Source organism: Humulus lupulus, chromosome 3 (genome assembly GCF_963169125.1).
Source record: "Humulus lupulus chromosome 3, drHumLupu1.1, whole genome shotgun sequence".
In the NCBI taxonomy this organism is placed as follows: Eukaryota; Viridiplantae; Streptophyta; class Magnoliopsida; order Rosales; family Cannabaceae; genus Humulus; species Humulus lupulus.
Window position 1 is genome coordinate 263,501,612 of NC_084795.1, and position 14,847 is coordinate 263,516,458.

Below are 14,847 nucleotides of genomic sequence, written 5' to 3' on the forward strand. Positions count from 1 at the left end.
GTCCGATGAAGCAATCAAGACATTGGCCGAAGCCCAATCTAGGCTCGAAGCCGAGATTGCTGAGTTGCGCAGATCCGCTGACACAACACGCAACACCCAAGCCCACGACAATCTTGATTCTGGCAGATCTGAAGTTCCAATCGACCGCGTTAATTCCCCTCATCAAAACATGAACTCAGGTAACGAAAGATCCCAAGGCATCCTGCCATCCTCCGGGGCCAAAGAGTGACGAGCCCCAACCTCTGACACGCATGGGCGGACGGAAGCAGAACCCACCGGATCCGCTCAGCCAGCACCTGAAATCCGGCCTCAACGCACCAGACCTCAAGCCGTGCACGATTCTCGCTCTTAAGGTCGTGTTCCCTCGATCCGATTCTTAGACAATTGGAAAGAAGACATGATGAGGGAAATGATGCAGAAGTTCTCAGATGGGCGATCAGCCTACGCCACCGAGCATTTGGATCTAGTATCAAGAACCACTGAGAAATCCCCTTTCTCAGAATGGATTCAGAATGAGCCAAAGCCTCGAGACTTCATCATCCCTTCCCTACCTGCGTTCAATGGAAAGGGAGATCCGCTAAACCATTTATTCCAATTTCAACAGAAGATGGCATTAGAAGCTAATAACGAAGCTATTCAGTGCAAAGTCTTTTCAACGACTTTCTCCTGGCCAGCTCTGTTATGGTTCCAAAAATTAAAACCCGGGTCGCTCAATAGTTGTAGTGATCTCCGACGGACCTTTTACAGCAATACAGTGCGAACCGAGAGGCACCCAGAACAATGGCTGATCTCTATCGGATTAAACAGGTGGAGAATGAACATCCGAAAGCATACTTAAAGCATTTCATCGACCTCGTGCATCAAATCCACGACGTCGATCCACTCACCGCAACAAATCTCTTTGTCAAAAGCTTGCAGGTGGGATCTCTTTTACATGAGAATCTCACCATGACGCCTCCATACGACATGGAAGACGTGTAGATCTGAGCTGAGGGCGTCTTCAGGGTCTTGGAATTTCGAGAACGCGCACAGAAGAAGTCTGCACTCATCTCTGCTCCACCAACAAATAATCCTCCTCCACCTGCTAGGGATGACAAGAGGAAGCAGAACCAAACAGATCACACGAAGGAAGGAAAAAGGCCAAGACAAGATCGACAGTCATCACGATACCCATCCTTCGAATACACTGTCCCGCAAGAAGTCATTTATGAAGAAAATCAAGACAGACCTATCTGGCGAGAACCCTACAAAATTACCACTCCTTCTGACAGAAGGGACAAAAGCAGATACTGTCTCTTCCACAAAGATCACGGTCATACGACCGCTGAATGCCACAACTTGAACAATCAGATCCAAGCCCTCATGAGGAGTGGGAGGCTTACCCAATACATCAAGGAGATGGGCAGACCCGGCACCTCGCGGCATAATCCCGCTTCTGCCCACACTCCACAAGCGTCAGACCCCGTGCACACAGCCTCTGACAGCACCCAGGAGCCTCTTAAGCAAGTCCCTATGATCCACGGGATCGTAGAACTCACTGACAATCAAGAACATACAACCAAAATCCAGAAAAGGATGGAAGAATGAGTGAAGCGATACAAATCATTAGGCCACACGGTCAATCTCGTCACTTCAGAAGACAGAAGCTATCCAGCCTCTGCAATCACCTTCACCAATGATGACCTGAAGGGCGTACACCTACCCCATGATGATCCACTCATCATTTCCCTACAGGTTGACCATTTCCAGCTGGGCAGAGTTCTAATCGACGGGGGCAGTGGGGTCGACATCCTCTTCTGGGAAGCCTTCCAGAAGATGGGGCTAGAGGAGAATCAGATCCGGCCCTCCACCACGCCCATTTTGGGATTCAACAACCAAAGAGTATATCCGAAGGGCGTCATTCGATTAACTGTGGTGGCCGTAGAACGCGCCCTGCCAGTAGAATTTCTCATTATAGATTCCACCACAAGCTACAACGCCATCATGGGGAGAAATTGGATCCACCAGATGCAGGTGATGCGGTGTCAATCACTCAACGGGCGCTACACCGTCGACATTAAGGGCTACCAGAAGCAGGCCAAAAAGTGCTTCCTTACCTTGAAAGAAATCAATAGTTCTGGCGTTGCCTCCCATAACAACTCCCCTGAAAAATATCAATTACAGCAGGACTTACCAGCATGCCTTAAAGGTATCGATCTAGAGGAAGACCAAGAAAAACCCCTCGTTACACTGGATACCTTAGAAAAAATATGTCTGGACGACGGTGACCCATCTAAAACAGTGCTGGTAAGTACCAAGCTCTCTAAAGAAGAAAGACAAACCCTCACACAATTCCTCAAAACTAGAATGGGAACTTTCGCCTGGTCTCCGCACGACATACCCAGAATAGACCCCTCCGTCATGAATCACAACCTAAATATTGCAAATAGCTTCCCACCTGTCAAGCAGAAGCAGAGGAGGTTCGCTCCAAAGGTGAATCAAGTCATACAAGAGGAGGTCCAACGGATCCTAAGCACAGGGGCAATCAAAGAATGCTTATATCCCAGTTGGCTTGCCAACCCCGTTGTGGTCCCAAAGAAGAATGGGAAAAAGAGAGTATGCATAGACTACACAAATTTAAACAAAGCATGCCCCAAAGATAGCTACCCTCTGCCGAAGATCGATCAAATGATAGACGCCACGGCAGGATATGAAAGAATGAGCTTCCTCAACGCTTACTCTGGATACAATCAGATCCCCATGAAATCAGAAGATCGAATTCACACAACTTTCATAACAGAAGGTGGTTTATACTGCTACAAAGTCATGCCCTTCGGTCTAAAGAATGCAGGCGCAACGTACCAAAGGCTGATGCACAAGCTGTTTTCCTCATTACTCGGGAGAAATATGGAGGTTTATATTGACGACATGGCCATCAAGTCCAAACAAAGCTCTTCACATATAGACGACTTGACCGAGTGCTTCGACATCCTTGATACTTATAAAATGAAATTAAACCCCTCTAAATGCGTCTTTGGGGTGTCCTCTGGACAGTTCTTGGGGTACGTCGTCAGTCAGAGGGGCATCGAGGCAAACCCAACACAGATTGTGTCCCTCTCAGAAGTCAAAGAGCCCCGAACCATCCGAGACATACAGGCTCTGATGGGCAAAGTAGTAGCCTTAAGTCGATTCATATCACGAATGTCTAACTGTTGCCAACCCTTCTTGCAGTGCATAAAGAAATCTACCAACACCACCTGGGGACCAGAGCAAGGAAAAGCGTTGGAAGAATTGAAAACTTATTTGAGTTCCCCTCCTATATTGAGCTCCCCCATAGCTAATGAAGATTTATTCTTGTACTTGTCCGTCTCACAATTCGCTGTGAGTTCTGTTCTCTTCCGAGAAGAAGCTAATCGTCAGAGGCCAATGTTCTACTGCAGCAAGATGCTCCTGGATGCTGAAACTCGTTACAGTATGATGGCAAAATTGGCACTCGCACTCCTTACGGCAAAGAAGAAGTTACGACAATATTTTGAAAGCCACACCATCATTGTATATATGGACTATCCATTAAAAGCAAGTATTGAGTAAGCCCGACCTCTCTGGAAAGTTATCTGAATGGGAAATTGAGCTAAGGACGTACGATATTCAATTCTCACCACGAAAAGAAAAAAAAAGGACAGGTACTAGTTGACTTCCTGGTTGAAATTCAGTCGTTCACCCCTGACACTCTGCCAAAATTGTTAGAGTCAGAAGATCAATGGGTGTGGACGATGCATACTGACGAAGCATCCAATTCCCAAAGGGCTGGTATTGGCATCGTATTAGAGGCTCCCTCGGGCCTCAAAATCGAAGAAGCTATTCATTTAGAAAAATCCACGATGAATAATGAAGCAGAATATGAAGCACTAATCTATGGTTTAGAGCTAGCACGAGAAATGGGCATCCAACGTCTGAATGTCAGAGGAGACTCACAGCTTATGATAGAGCAAGTGGCTGGAAATTTCGATACTAAAGCACCCCATCTGGTTAGCCTTCTACAGAAGGTAACTGCCTTGCGATCACATTTTCACCAGTTTGAACTCATACAAGTACCTAGAGAACAAAATCAGAAGGTCGATGCCCTTGCCAAATTAGCCTCTGCAAGAGGTTGCACGCGCCAATCATCCATATCTATAAGCCAATCAAGCAAAGACATGGAAGTCTATTCAACCTCATCAGAACCTGAATGCTGGATGGATCCAATCATAAGATACTTGTCCACCTCCAAACTCCCACCTAATCCAAAAGATGCAAAACTTCTGCGCCTTCGGGCACAACGCTATTCCATAATCCATGGCACGTTGTACCGCAAGTCCTTCAACGACCCCTACCTACGGTGTTTGTGTCCATCAGAAGCTAAAAAATTGCTAGAAGAGATACATGAGGGGACATGCAGAAATCACACAGGGGGACGGAGTCTGGCACACAAAGCACTTACAGCAGGGTATTACTGGCCATACATGATGATAGAAGCACGTGACTATGCCAAAAAATGCGACAAATGCCAACAATTCGCACCCACCAACCATCAACCTGCTCAAACCTTACACTCCATCGTTGCACCTTGGCCTTTTGCAAAATGGGGTATGGATGTGGTAGGTGAACTACCTAAGGCTGCTGGAGGAAGACGGTATGCTCTTGTAGCCACTGATTACTTCACGAAATGGGTTGTGGCAGAGGCTTACGTCACGGTCAGCAAAACAGACACTATGTCCTTCATCTGGAAGCATATCATATGTCAATTTGGGATACCGTGGGAGATAGTCGTGGACAATGGAACTCCATTCCAAAATGCGAAGGAATAAGAACTATGCGACACATACAAGATCAAGCTTAGCTTTGCCTCTGTCACTTACCCACAAGGCAACACTCAAGCAGAAGCTTCCAACAAAGTTATCTTTGCCAACATTAAGAAGAACTTGGAAGATAAAAAAGGAGCATGGGCAGAAGAATTATCGAAAGTGTTATGGGCATATAGGACAACAAAAAGATCCTCCACGGGAGAATCTCCCTATGCCATGGTATATGGAACAGAGGCCATCATCCCAACAGAAGTCGGCCTACCTACACTTTGGAGAGAGATCGCATCTAATCAAACAACAAACAACATTCAACTACTGCACAACCTAGACCTTCTAGAAGAAATACGTACGGTGGCACAATTATGACTAGAAAATTATCAAAAAGGCTGCAGAGCGCTACTACAACAAAAGAGTCCACTCACGCACATTTCGAGAAGGCGATTGGGTTCTGCGCAAGGTCACAGACAACAAGAAGAAGCTAGAACCTAATTGGGAAGGGCCTTTCGAAATCATAAAAATACTAGGTAGAGGGTCTTACACCCTAAAGAACGTACGTAACGAAAAATTCGTACCCCGTACTTGGAATTCAATGTCTTTGAAACAATATTATTGTTAATAGTTGTACTGTGCAATTCAAAAGTAATACAACAACTTTCCATTTTTTCACATTCTTTTAAATTTATCTTGTATATTCAATTTCTTGACATTATTGTCCACCATATTACACCAAGCCAGACACGTGACAATTAACTTTTCACTCGAAAGGTTTTCTCAATTATATCCCCACCTACCCTTGTTCAAAAATAACATTATTCACGAGCACTCAAAAACCACCTACCACAATGGCTATAAATAAACAATTATCTGAATGCTCGAAGTTACCAACCTCCCCTAGCAATACACCGTATGTATTTAGTCTCAATACATACGTTACCCACACCTACACTCCAATAAACAAAGAGCAATAATAATGCACAGCGATGATCACACCTCGCATGTTGGCACCAGGCCGAATCTCAGCAAATCGTGGCAGCAAGGCCACTACACACAATCTGCGTACACGATCCTACCGCCTCTACCGTTTCACTGGATTTTGTAGCGCATTCTAATCTGACTTGACTAAGCTCACAGGGAGCTACGGCCAGCCATTTCGCAGTCTAATCTGCCCTGATTACGCCGATTTGGCCGCCCAACGGAGGTGCACTGCAAACCCTACCCTCTTACCCGCATAAGAGGAGCACCTCCTGCTGTCTACTCTGCCCTGACTATCACAGCAGAACCATCAGCTGTCATGCTTTGGATTCCTCACCAGTGCACACTAGCTAGTTTGGCAATCGAAGGCTGGGAGGAACTTTTCTTGCAGTCGCACTCATATCCTACACGATGGGTGCCTCTGACAGGATACACGACAGCCCAAACAAGCCATCACTATACTACACGGTATGGGTGCATTGGAAAGATACCTGCCTCACAATCTTGACCTCTTTGCATCTGCCTCGACACCCAATTCTACGCTTTGTCCCTCGCGTTCGGTCTAAATCGCATTAACCCCTCTGACCTCATGGGAAAGTTTCAGTCACCAGTGGCCGAACCCATTCCGATCAGACCACTACCCAACTACCTACGCTTAAGAAGGTCTACCACTCAACAATAATGACAACGTCGTAGGAGTACAACATTTTTATCACTGTAACTTAAATTGGCAGATGCTAAACGTGGGCACACATATTTGCTCAATTCCTTTCTTAATAAACAAAAATGAATATTTGTACTATGCACGATCAGAAGGCGACGTGTACTCAAAAATGGCAATATATCAGAAATTGTTATTTATAAATTATGTTACATTAACGACAATATTAATTCCTGATTTCATAATTGATCTATTCTCCATGCACAAATATTTTCTTGCCCATAATTAATCCCATTCAATACGACGCATGTACTCTGCCATCGCACTCTCTAGCTTCGGATGGCCTAACCCATAGCGTTCACACGATATGTAGTACGTGATACCACTTATGATAAGCTCTTCCATAGCCCACGTTGAGTAAAGCCACTGTGGGTTATCAAAGATTCTCCTCAAAAAGGGAACCTTCGTCCACTCATGGTGCTCACCTGCAACAACAATGTTGTCAGCTCCAACCCATCACCAAAACACTAAGACGGATCGTTCACACGACACTTAACTGGGCATTCTCTCCCACCATCTGTATGATCTTTCGCTGTATCTCGCACGCAATGGCTTGAAGGGTCTATGAAGCTTCTGATCCGAATAAACCATATGACTCTCACCTGTCATCACGCCTTCAATTAAGTCCTAAACGAAAATGAACACATCCAATACACGTGCTAAGACAGCCAACAGGAAACAAAGCTCAATTTGTATTAATAATTCGCTCTATTACAATCATCTACTTACTAGCGGCCAAAAAAGCCCAAAGAATGCAATATACAAAAATTAATCCAAAGAAAAACATAATAGAATTTAACAAAGTGATAATGTGTCGTTCATTCTACGGCACCTCTTTCACCATCTGGCTTGGCCTCTGCACCAGGTGCAGGTTCTGCTGCCTTCTGATCAGAAGCCTCATTGACAACACTATCTTCAACAGCTGCCCCGTTGGCATTATACATCGACCCCAACGCGTCACCCCTCAACTTCAACTTCTCCAGATGACACGGCGGATAGGAAATCTGCAGATCCCCAAGTTCATTCAAATACTTGTCGACATCATACTCTCCTATTTTCACATCGACACTTTTACAATACATCTCCAGTTTTGCCCATTTTTTCCTCTGGGTTTTGCTTCTTATTGTGTAATGCCAGATCCAGATACTTCACAGTATCTACCTCAGCCACCCTCATAAGTTTGCGTTCGGTGATCTCGCGATCTCGAATGCGCTGCCTTGTGGCTTCAATCGCCGCCTCTGCTGCCCTCTGCAAAACCAAAACCATTATGAAATCAACACACATGTTTTATGGGCCCATTAATTTTCCAATACATTAATAACAAAAGAAGAGTCACATACCTCTGTCATCCCCTCCAACTGTGTAATGCCCCAAATTTCCTAATAAGGTTTAGGACCTTGATTAGGAGGCCGGGAGGGCCATAATTGATTTATTATGGTATTTAATGATTGTATGCATGTTTACGTGAATTATATTATTATATGATGGCGAATGCATGCATACGGGTTCATATTTTAATTATGAGGGCATTTTGGTAATTTGGCCACTGTGGGCGTAATTGTGTATTTTGGGTGCATTATTGTGATTAATTAATATAGCCACATTATAAGGTGGATTGGTTCGAGCTAATCGGCACAAGACGATCATGAGATGTAAGTGTTCGGTCTAGTCATAACGGGTTTAAGTTCGGGGCTCGGGGTGAGTCTCGGGGTCATTTTGATGATTAGAGCATTACCGGGAATAAAAGGGTAATGGGATATGATTTGTTGGTATTTGAGAATATTGAGAATAACGGGAATTGGAGAGCGTTAATTATAATTAACGAGATAGGCGGGAAAGGACAGTTTTACCCTCGAAAGCCTTTAGAGGGATTTATTTGGCTTAGGGGCATTATGGTCTTTTGACCTTAAGGATTTATATCAGCCTTTGAGTGTTTAGAAGGCCGTGGAAAACAGAATAAAACAGAGCCCATCCTCATCTCTTCCTTTCTCTCCCGTACAAGTTTTCCTTCATTCTTTTCTTTGAATTTTGAGAGCCCATATTGAGGAAGCAAGCTAGGGAGTCAAAGCTTGGGGAGTATAGCTTGAGTTCAGCCATTGGGAAGGATTCAAATCAACCTTGAGGTAAGTTCCAGCCATGAATTTTATGGTGTGCTCTGTTTTTTAACTTTAGTTTTCAGCTTGTGAATTTCTTGTAGAAAGTTTGCATTGATAGAAGTTTGGTTGATGTTTACATTGGGTTTTGATGAGGGTGAGTTGTAGATTATGTTTGGTGGTTGAATTGGGTGTTAGGTTGAGGTTTGGGACAGATTTGAAGGGCTGGTTTCAAGGGAAAACGCAGGGGAAGGTGAGCTGGTGCGTGCTGAGTTTTTGGCTGATCTGGGTTAAGCGCCGCGGCATGGCTGTGGTGCGCTGCGGCCCTTGGCGTCTGGCAGAGAGGTCTTCCTCTGTCTGGGGGGGCGCGCCGCGGCGCAGCTGGGACGAGCCGTGGTCCTTAGTAACATTTTGGGCAGAATGGTGTTTTTAGCTTGGGGATTCAAGCCTTAGGCCTCAGGGTTGAACCTAGTACCCGGTTAAGTGGGGATTGTTGTCCTGGAGGCTAGATATTGGTTTGGGAACTTATGTTGATCATTTTTATTGATGGTATCTTATATTTGGTTATGACTAGGTGACCTCTAAAGGACTAAAAGTTGATCGTTCTCAAGGGTCGTTCTTTAAATCATTCTAGCTCGACTTTGAGGTAAGGAAACTGCACCCTGTGTATATGTGACATGCATGGTTACTCTTGATGCATGTTGGTTGATTATTAAATGTGACATGCATGGCCGCTATTGATGCATGTTGGATTGTTAAGTATGATGCATGTGATGCACGAGAAACATGTGATTAGGACATGCTTTGTATACTGAGTATGATATCATTCGGAGCTTGAGCCTTTGTGTTTATGCATGATCCTAATTGTACTAGTACCTGTTTAGTAAGCATGCTGAATACCTTGTTTATGGATATTGAACATGCAATATATGTTTGGTGGCATGGCTTACCTGTGTATGGCACTGACTAGTCAGGGACCGACCCTAAAGTCGATGAACATGCATTGAATGGCTCTATGGCATTAATGCTGGACCGACCCTAAAGTCGAAGAATTTATAAGCGCTTGCCTAGTCTAAGACCAGATGTTTATAGCCAGGGCATATGGCCCCGGTGACTGTTTGTCACATGGCTAGGGGACGCTGTCCATAGTTACGACTCTAGAGTCGGGAGATTAGATCTAATCGAGGTTGGCATTGAATGACTCGTATGGGGTATTAATGCTGGACCGACCGGAAGGTCAATGAAAACTATAAGCGCTTGCCTGGTCTAGGACCAGATGTTCACAGCCAGGGCACATGGCCCTGGTGACTGTTTGTCACAAGGCTAAGGGACGTTGTCCATAGTGACGACTCTAGATTCGGGAGGAAGGTTATGTTGGTGACCAATTACCATGCACCTGTCTTGATAGAACTTATGAAAGGACAACCTACCAATTAAGCCCTGGTGACCCTATCGTCACATGGCTAAAGGGTGCCATCCCCGCATTTGTGACTCATGCGTTAGTCACCTATTTGTTTGAACTGTTGGTCCTGAATAATCAATACTATTACTGTTGATATTATATCATGTTATGCTATGTTTTCTTGCTGGGGTTCGGCTCACGGATGCTTTGTGGTGCAGGTAAAGGCAAAAGAAAGCTGGACCATCCTTGAGTTGGAGAGCTTAGGTGATGATGTGTACATATGCAGCTGCTTGTCCGGCACGGCCGAGGTTTAAAGAGGAACTAGGGTTGAACCCTGTTTTGCCGCTTAAAACGGCCTGTTGTAAATATTTTCTGTAATAGACTCTGAGACTATATTTTCGGGATCCCAATGTATATATTAAACGTTCTAGTGAAACGTTACATCTTAACCAAAAATTTTAATCCCTAAACCGCTAATCATACTTAGTTACACGATTTTGGCCAAACGACTCGATTAGCGAGTTTAGCACTGTTTACAAGGCACACCGTAACGGTCCCTGGAGTTGGGGCATTACAAACTGCTTCTTGGCTTCGGTCACCCCCTCTTCTGCTTTCTTCAACTTCTTCCCTAGATGAAGTTCAGCCTCCAACTTCTGCTTCCTAGCGTCCGCTGCGCTGGCCTCAAGATCATTTGACTTTCGCTCCAGCTCTTTTTTCTCTTTTTCTAAGATCTCCTTATCAGTCTGCAACGACACTATATCCTCTTCAAGGTCGTTCATCATACTGCTAAGCTTCTCCATGCGGGCTTCATGCTGAACGTAGACTTGATTTTTCTCCATCCACTTATTGGTCATATCCACCAAGTCAGCTTTCAGTTTGTCTCGCTCTACTTCGAGTTCGACAGTGCCTACCAGCTTCTCCTCTGTGGTAGTCACCCTCCTTTTTGCCTCTGCCAGCTCTGCCTCTAACTTCTTGATGGCTTCCACAAGCACGTCCCGATTTGCCTCAGCCATCATTCTCCCTGTCCGCTCCTCTTCTAATTTCGCCATCTGCTCTGCTCGTTTAGAACCATTCTGTATAGCCACCGCATATTCCCGCCTTGCAGCAGACGCGCATACATAGCTCTGTGACAAATCAATTACGCCCATTAAAAATAACATCATACACATATCACGAGATATAAACAAGGCCTGATTTTTTAACCAACTTACCATCCAGATGTGGTCTGATACTTGCTGCAGCAAATCACCTTGCCCGCTCAAGGATCCAATTGCTTCTGTAGGTAGATGGGGTCTGCTTATGCGTAGCATTTCATCCATAACTTCAGTAGACATAGAAGGGCCATATTCCGACACTACTCCTACTCTTCCACTTGCTTCTCCCCCTGCAAATGTCGCCGCAGAAGCAACGGGGGCAACTGGCTTCCCGCCTTCTGCTAACAACGATACCATAATGCTATCAGACGCCAGCACAATTGTCCCCACACCAGAAGAATACTTCTTCGAAGGGCGTGTAAACAAGCTATCATCTTCACCCAAATCACTTGGGAGGTACACCGGCGTCTGCACGGCAGAAGACGTTAGCTGCTCCAAGAAAGCGCTAGGAGATTCAAAAGTGCTAGTTCCCTTCGGAGACACAACAATGACATCTCCTGGATGAGACTCAGAAGCAGTAGGCGAGAATAAGGAAACGTCAACACTGAGAGCGTCAACACCTGTATCTTCGACAACCCCTAATTCTTGACACCCAGGGGTAGTTTCAGATATAATGGTCTTACTTGGCTCAACTGTCAGAGGAGGGGTATCCGCAGACTCAAAACCCTCTCCGAAGGCATCCTCTAGAAGCTTGTTCTTACGAGAGGCAGAAGAAGGGAATCTCCCCTCTGAGCCACGCTTATGGCCAATGTCAGACCCTTCAGCCAAAGCAGAAGCAGAGGGTAATGCCTCTGACGGCTTCATATAGACAACAGGAGACTTCACCTCAACTGGTAAGCCACCATGCACTCCATCTCAAGTCACCACTCCTGATAATTTGGACGGAGAAGAGGAAACACCCTCTGCGTGAGCCACCCCTTCTGAGCCTGCCGCCAAGGAAGACCCAATTGCATGTGAAGTAGGAGACACCCCAGGTAAATGTCCAACGGTGGCAGATCCTCGTGGCTTCTTGCACAACGAGACAGCCTAGCCCGTTGGTAATTTACCTGGGGTAAGTTTGGGGATTACAAAGGGAGATCCTTGAGCAGTGGAGACAGAACCTTTTGGGATCCGAAGCTTGGACGAAATGCACTTCCCGTCGTCCGAATCTTCGCCAGAGGATTCCTCACGCTCCTTTCTTTTTCCTAAAGCCTCTGCAGGCAAAGGCACTTGTTGGAGAGGCTGAATTGGGAGAGCATCAGAAGGCGTGGACGATCGCCCTTGAATGCGAGAAGATCTGCGTGATAAGCTGGACTGATCAGGGGATGACTCTGCAGCAGGAGCTAGACCAGAACCCTCTTTCTTTTTGCCTTCTGGGACCCCTTGATGTTTGGTGCATGCGACGTAAGTCTCAGAACACGCCCTTTCACACTCGGTCTTTGACAGAGACAGAGTTGAGGGAGTGGGAGGAGATTTCTTCATAAAAGCCCCCAGCTGCTTCGCACATGCTAATGTGATTTTGCTAAGGTTCATATCCTCCTTTTGTGATCTAACTCGCACAGCGCCAGGATCAACTCGATCCACGAAGCAAAGCCGAGTCATAATTTTCATGCAGTATGGGTTCAACACACCCCTGATACTAATGGTGTTCTCCTTAGATTCATGCAGAAGCCCCTTCTCTGTCAGCATGCTCTGCTGTTCAGGACTCATACTAACCTGAGGCCAAGAAGAATCTGATGCAAAGAACCAAAACAGTAATACATAGAGTTAGATTAACAGATAATCGTCCAGATATGATTGATTCACATTAAAGCTAATAATGAACAGAATGAAAAATATGACTCACCTTTTATAAACACCCTGGCCAAAGGAAAAATTTCCTGAGGCAGGTATTCAGGATACCACGCTCATCCAACAGCAAAGAAATATTTATCCCAATTTCGATGGGAGCTGTCGAAATCGGTGAAGATTGTCCGATCCTTTTTGGGAGAGAGGTAGAAGGTTTTCCAAGGCTTTCCCTCTATCTCCTTGTTCGTAGACTTGGTGAAGCACGCGTAAATGTCGTCTGATTGAATGTTGACATTCCTGAGGCTCCCTATCTTCTGAGCCCCGACTATTGACTGAATAGCATTTGGGAGAAATTGAGAAATGTGAGCCCCGGAGTTTGAAATTATCTGAACAAGCAGAGCCAGGAGAGGGAAGCGGAGCCATTCGATATGTCTCAGACTCATGACGATCTCGGAAGGCTTCACTACGTCCTTAAATCGCCATTCTCGAAGCTCAGCATCCGAGAGCATCCTCACCGTGACATTGTCAGAATTGTCGAATGATTTGCGCATGCGTTCAAATGCATTCTTGTATCCATCGCGATCCGAAGGCTCGGGAGATGAACGAGAAGACATTATTACACAGAATGAGACGATTGTCGAAGGACTGAACTGAAGGAAATCTCTAGGGTTTCTTCGGAGCTTCTCTCTGGAAGTTGGAATAAAATTTGGAAATTTGAATGAAAATTATTTTAAAATAAAACCATTTAAGTGAAAGGTAAAATTCTGAACCAAATGCTTCACTCGATAACTGTGTTTGCATTAAGTGTAGCTTGTCAGGCAATCAAATGATCATGCACCTACGGATTACCTAGGTTTACGGAGAATGACGGCTCTAGGCGAAATTTTTGGTGTTGAAGAGTCGGCCCAAGATTCGAACAGATTAGCACGCCTCGCATGTTCGAAGCTTGGGCCAGGGGGCATCTGTTAGGCCCAAAATGTTCGGTCCAAAAACCCTTTCCTCATTTATCAAATATTCAAAACGGAACGTTTTGGCGTATAGAAGCTCCGAAGGCAGAAGCTATGGGTCAGAGGCGGTCCGCGCCTCTGACCCCTAAACGAGACATTCAAAGTCAGTATTTTTGGAGGGAAATTCAGTTATTTCTTCCCCCCATTCCAGGGTTCGCTCAAACCAACTAACTACTTCACATATTTTATCCTATAAATATAAGATTCATAGGAGGGAAATGGGATCGAACTTTGAACTGACTTAAGCATCGGAGTGTCTTTCTTACAGGTGATCCCAATGAGTCAAAGGCAAATTTCATCACCGGAATAATGACTGAGCATCATCCATTGTTGGGAGAAGCCTCCAGATATAGAAAGACAAATTGTTGCTCCAACACATAGGGCATAATAATGTATGCATCATAGTTCTGAGTACAAAAAACCTAAATAACATTTTTTCAATTATTCCCCTACATTTAGCATAGAAACTGAAATTTCTCCTTGGTTTTTGGTTTGGTTAAGCACGATGTAGGATAGACATAATGAGTGACTCCACCACAATGTTGATATTAAGTAACTACTAATAATGCAATTATATTTTTACTTTTTATTATTATTTTTTAAAGAAACTTGGCCTATTATTATTATTATTATTATTATTAATTATTGGCTGACCAATGACCACGCAAAAACGTGTTTAGTAATTAGTAATACAATATCTTCATAAAAAATAAGATAAGATTCAGCAATGGGTCTATCCGATTTTTTTAGTATTTTAATAAAATTTTCAAAGATCGTTTTCAATTCAAGTGTGAAAGCATACCAAAATCAACCTTCCTATATAAAATCCAGCTTGCTTTTGGTCCACTCCACTCTACAATGTTTTATGAGAAACTAGATGGATAAAGGAATGATGGAAGTTTTCTAAA

General features: G+C 44.6%; 1 protein-coding gene across 1 annotated transcript; it reads left to right on the plus strand.

Moving 5' to 3' along the window:
- Positions 1–3,752: 3,752 nt before the first annotated feature.
- Positions 3,753–4,826, plus strand: LOC133825628 (uncharacterized). Its single transcript, XM_062258543.1, has one exon. The coding sequence runs from the start codon at positions 3,753–3,755 to the stop codon at positions 4,824–4,826; it is 1,074 nt and encodes a 357-aa protein (XP_062114527.1).
- Positions 4,827–14,847: the final 10,021 nt, after the last annotated feature.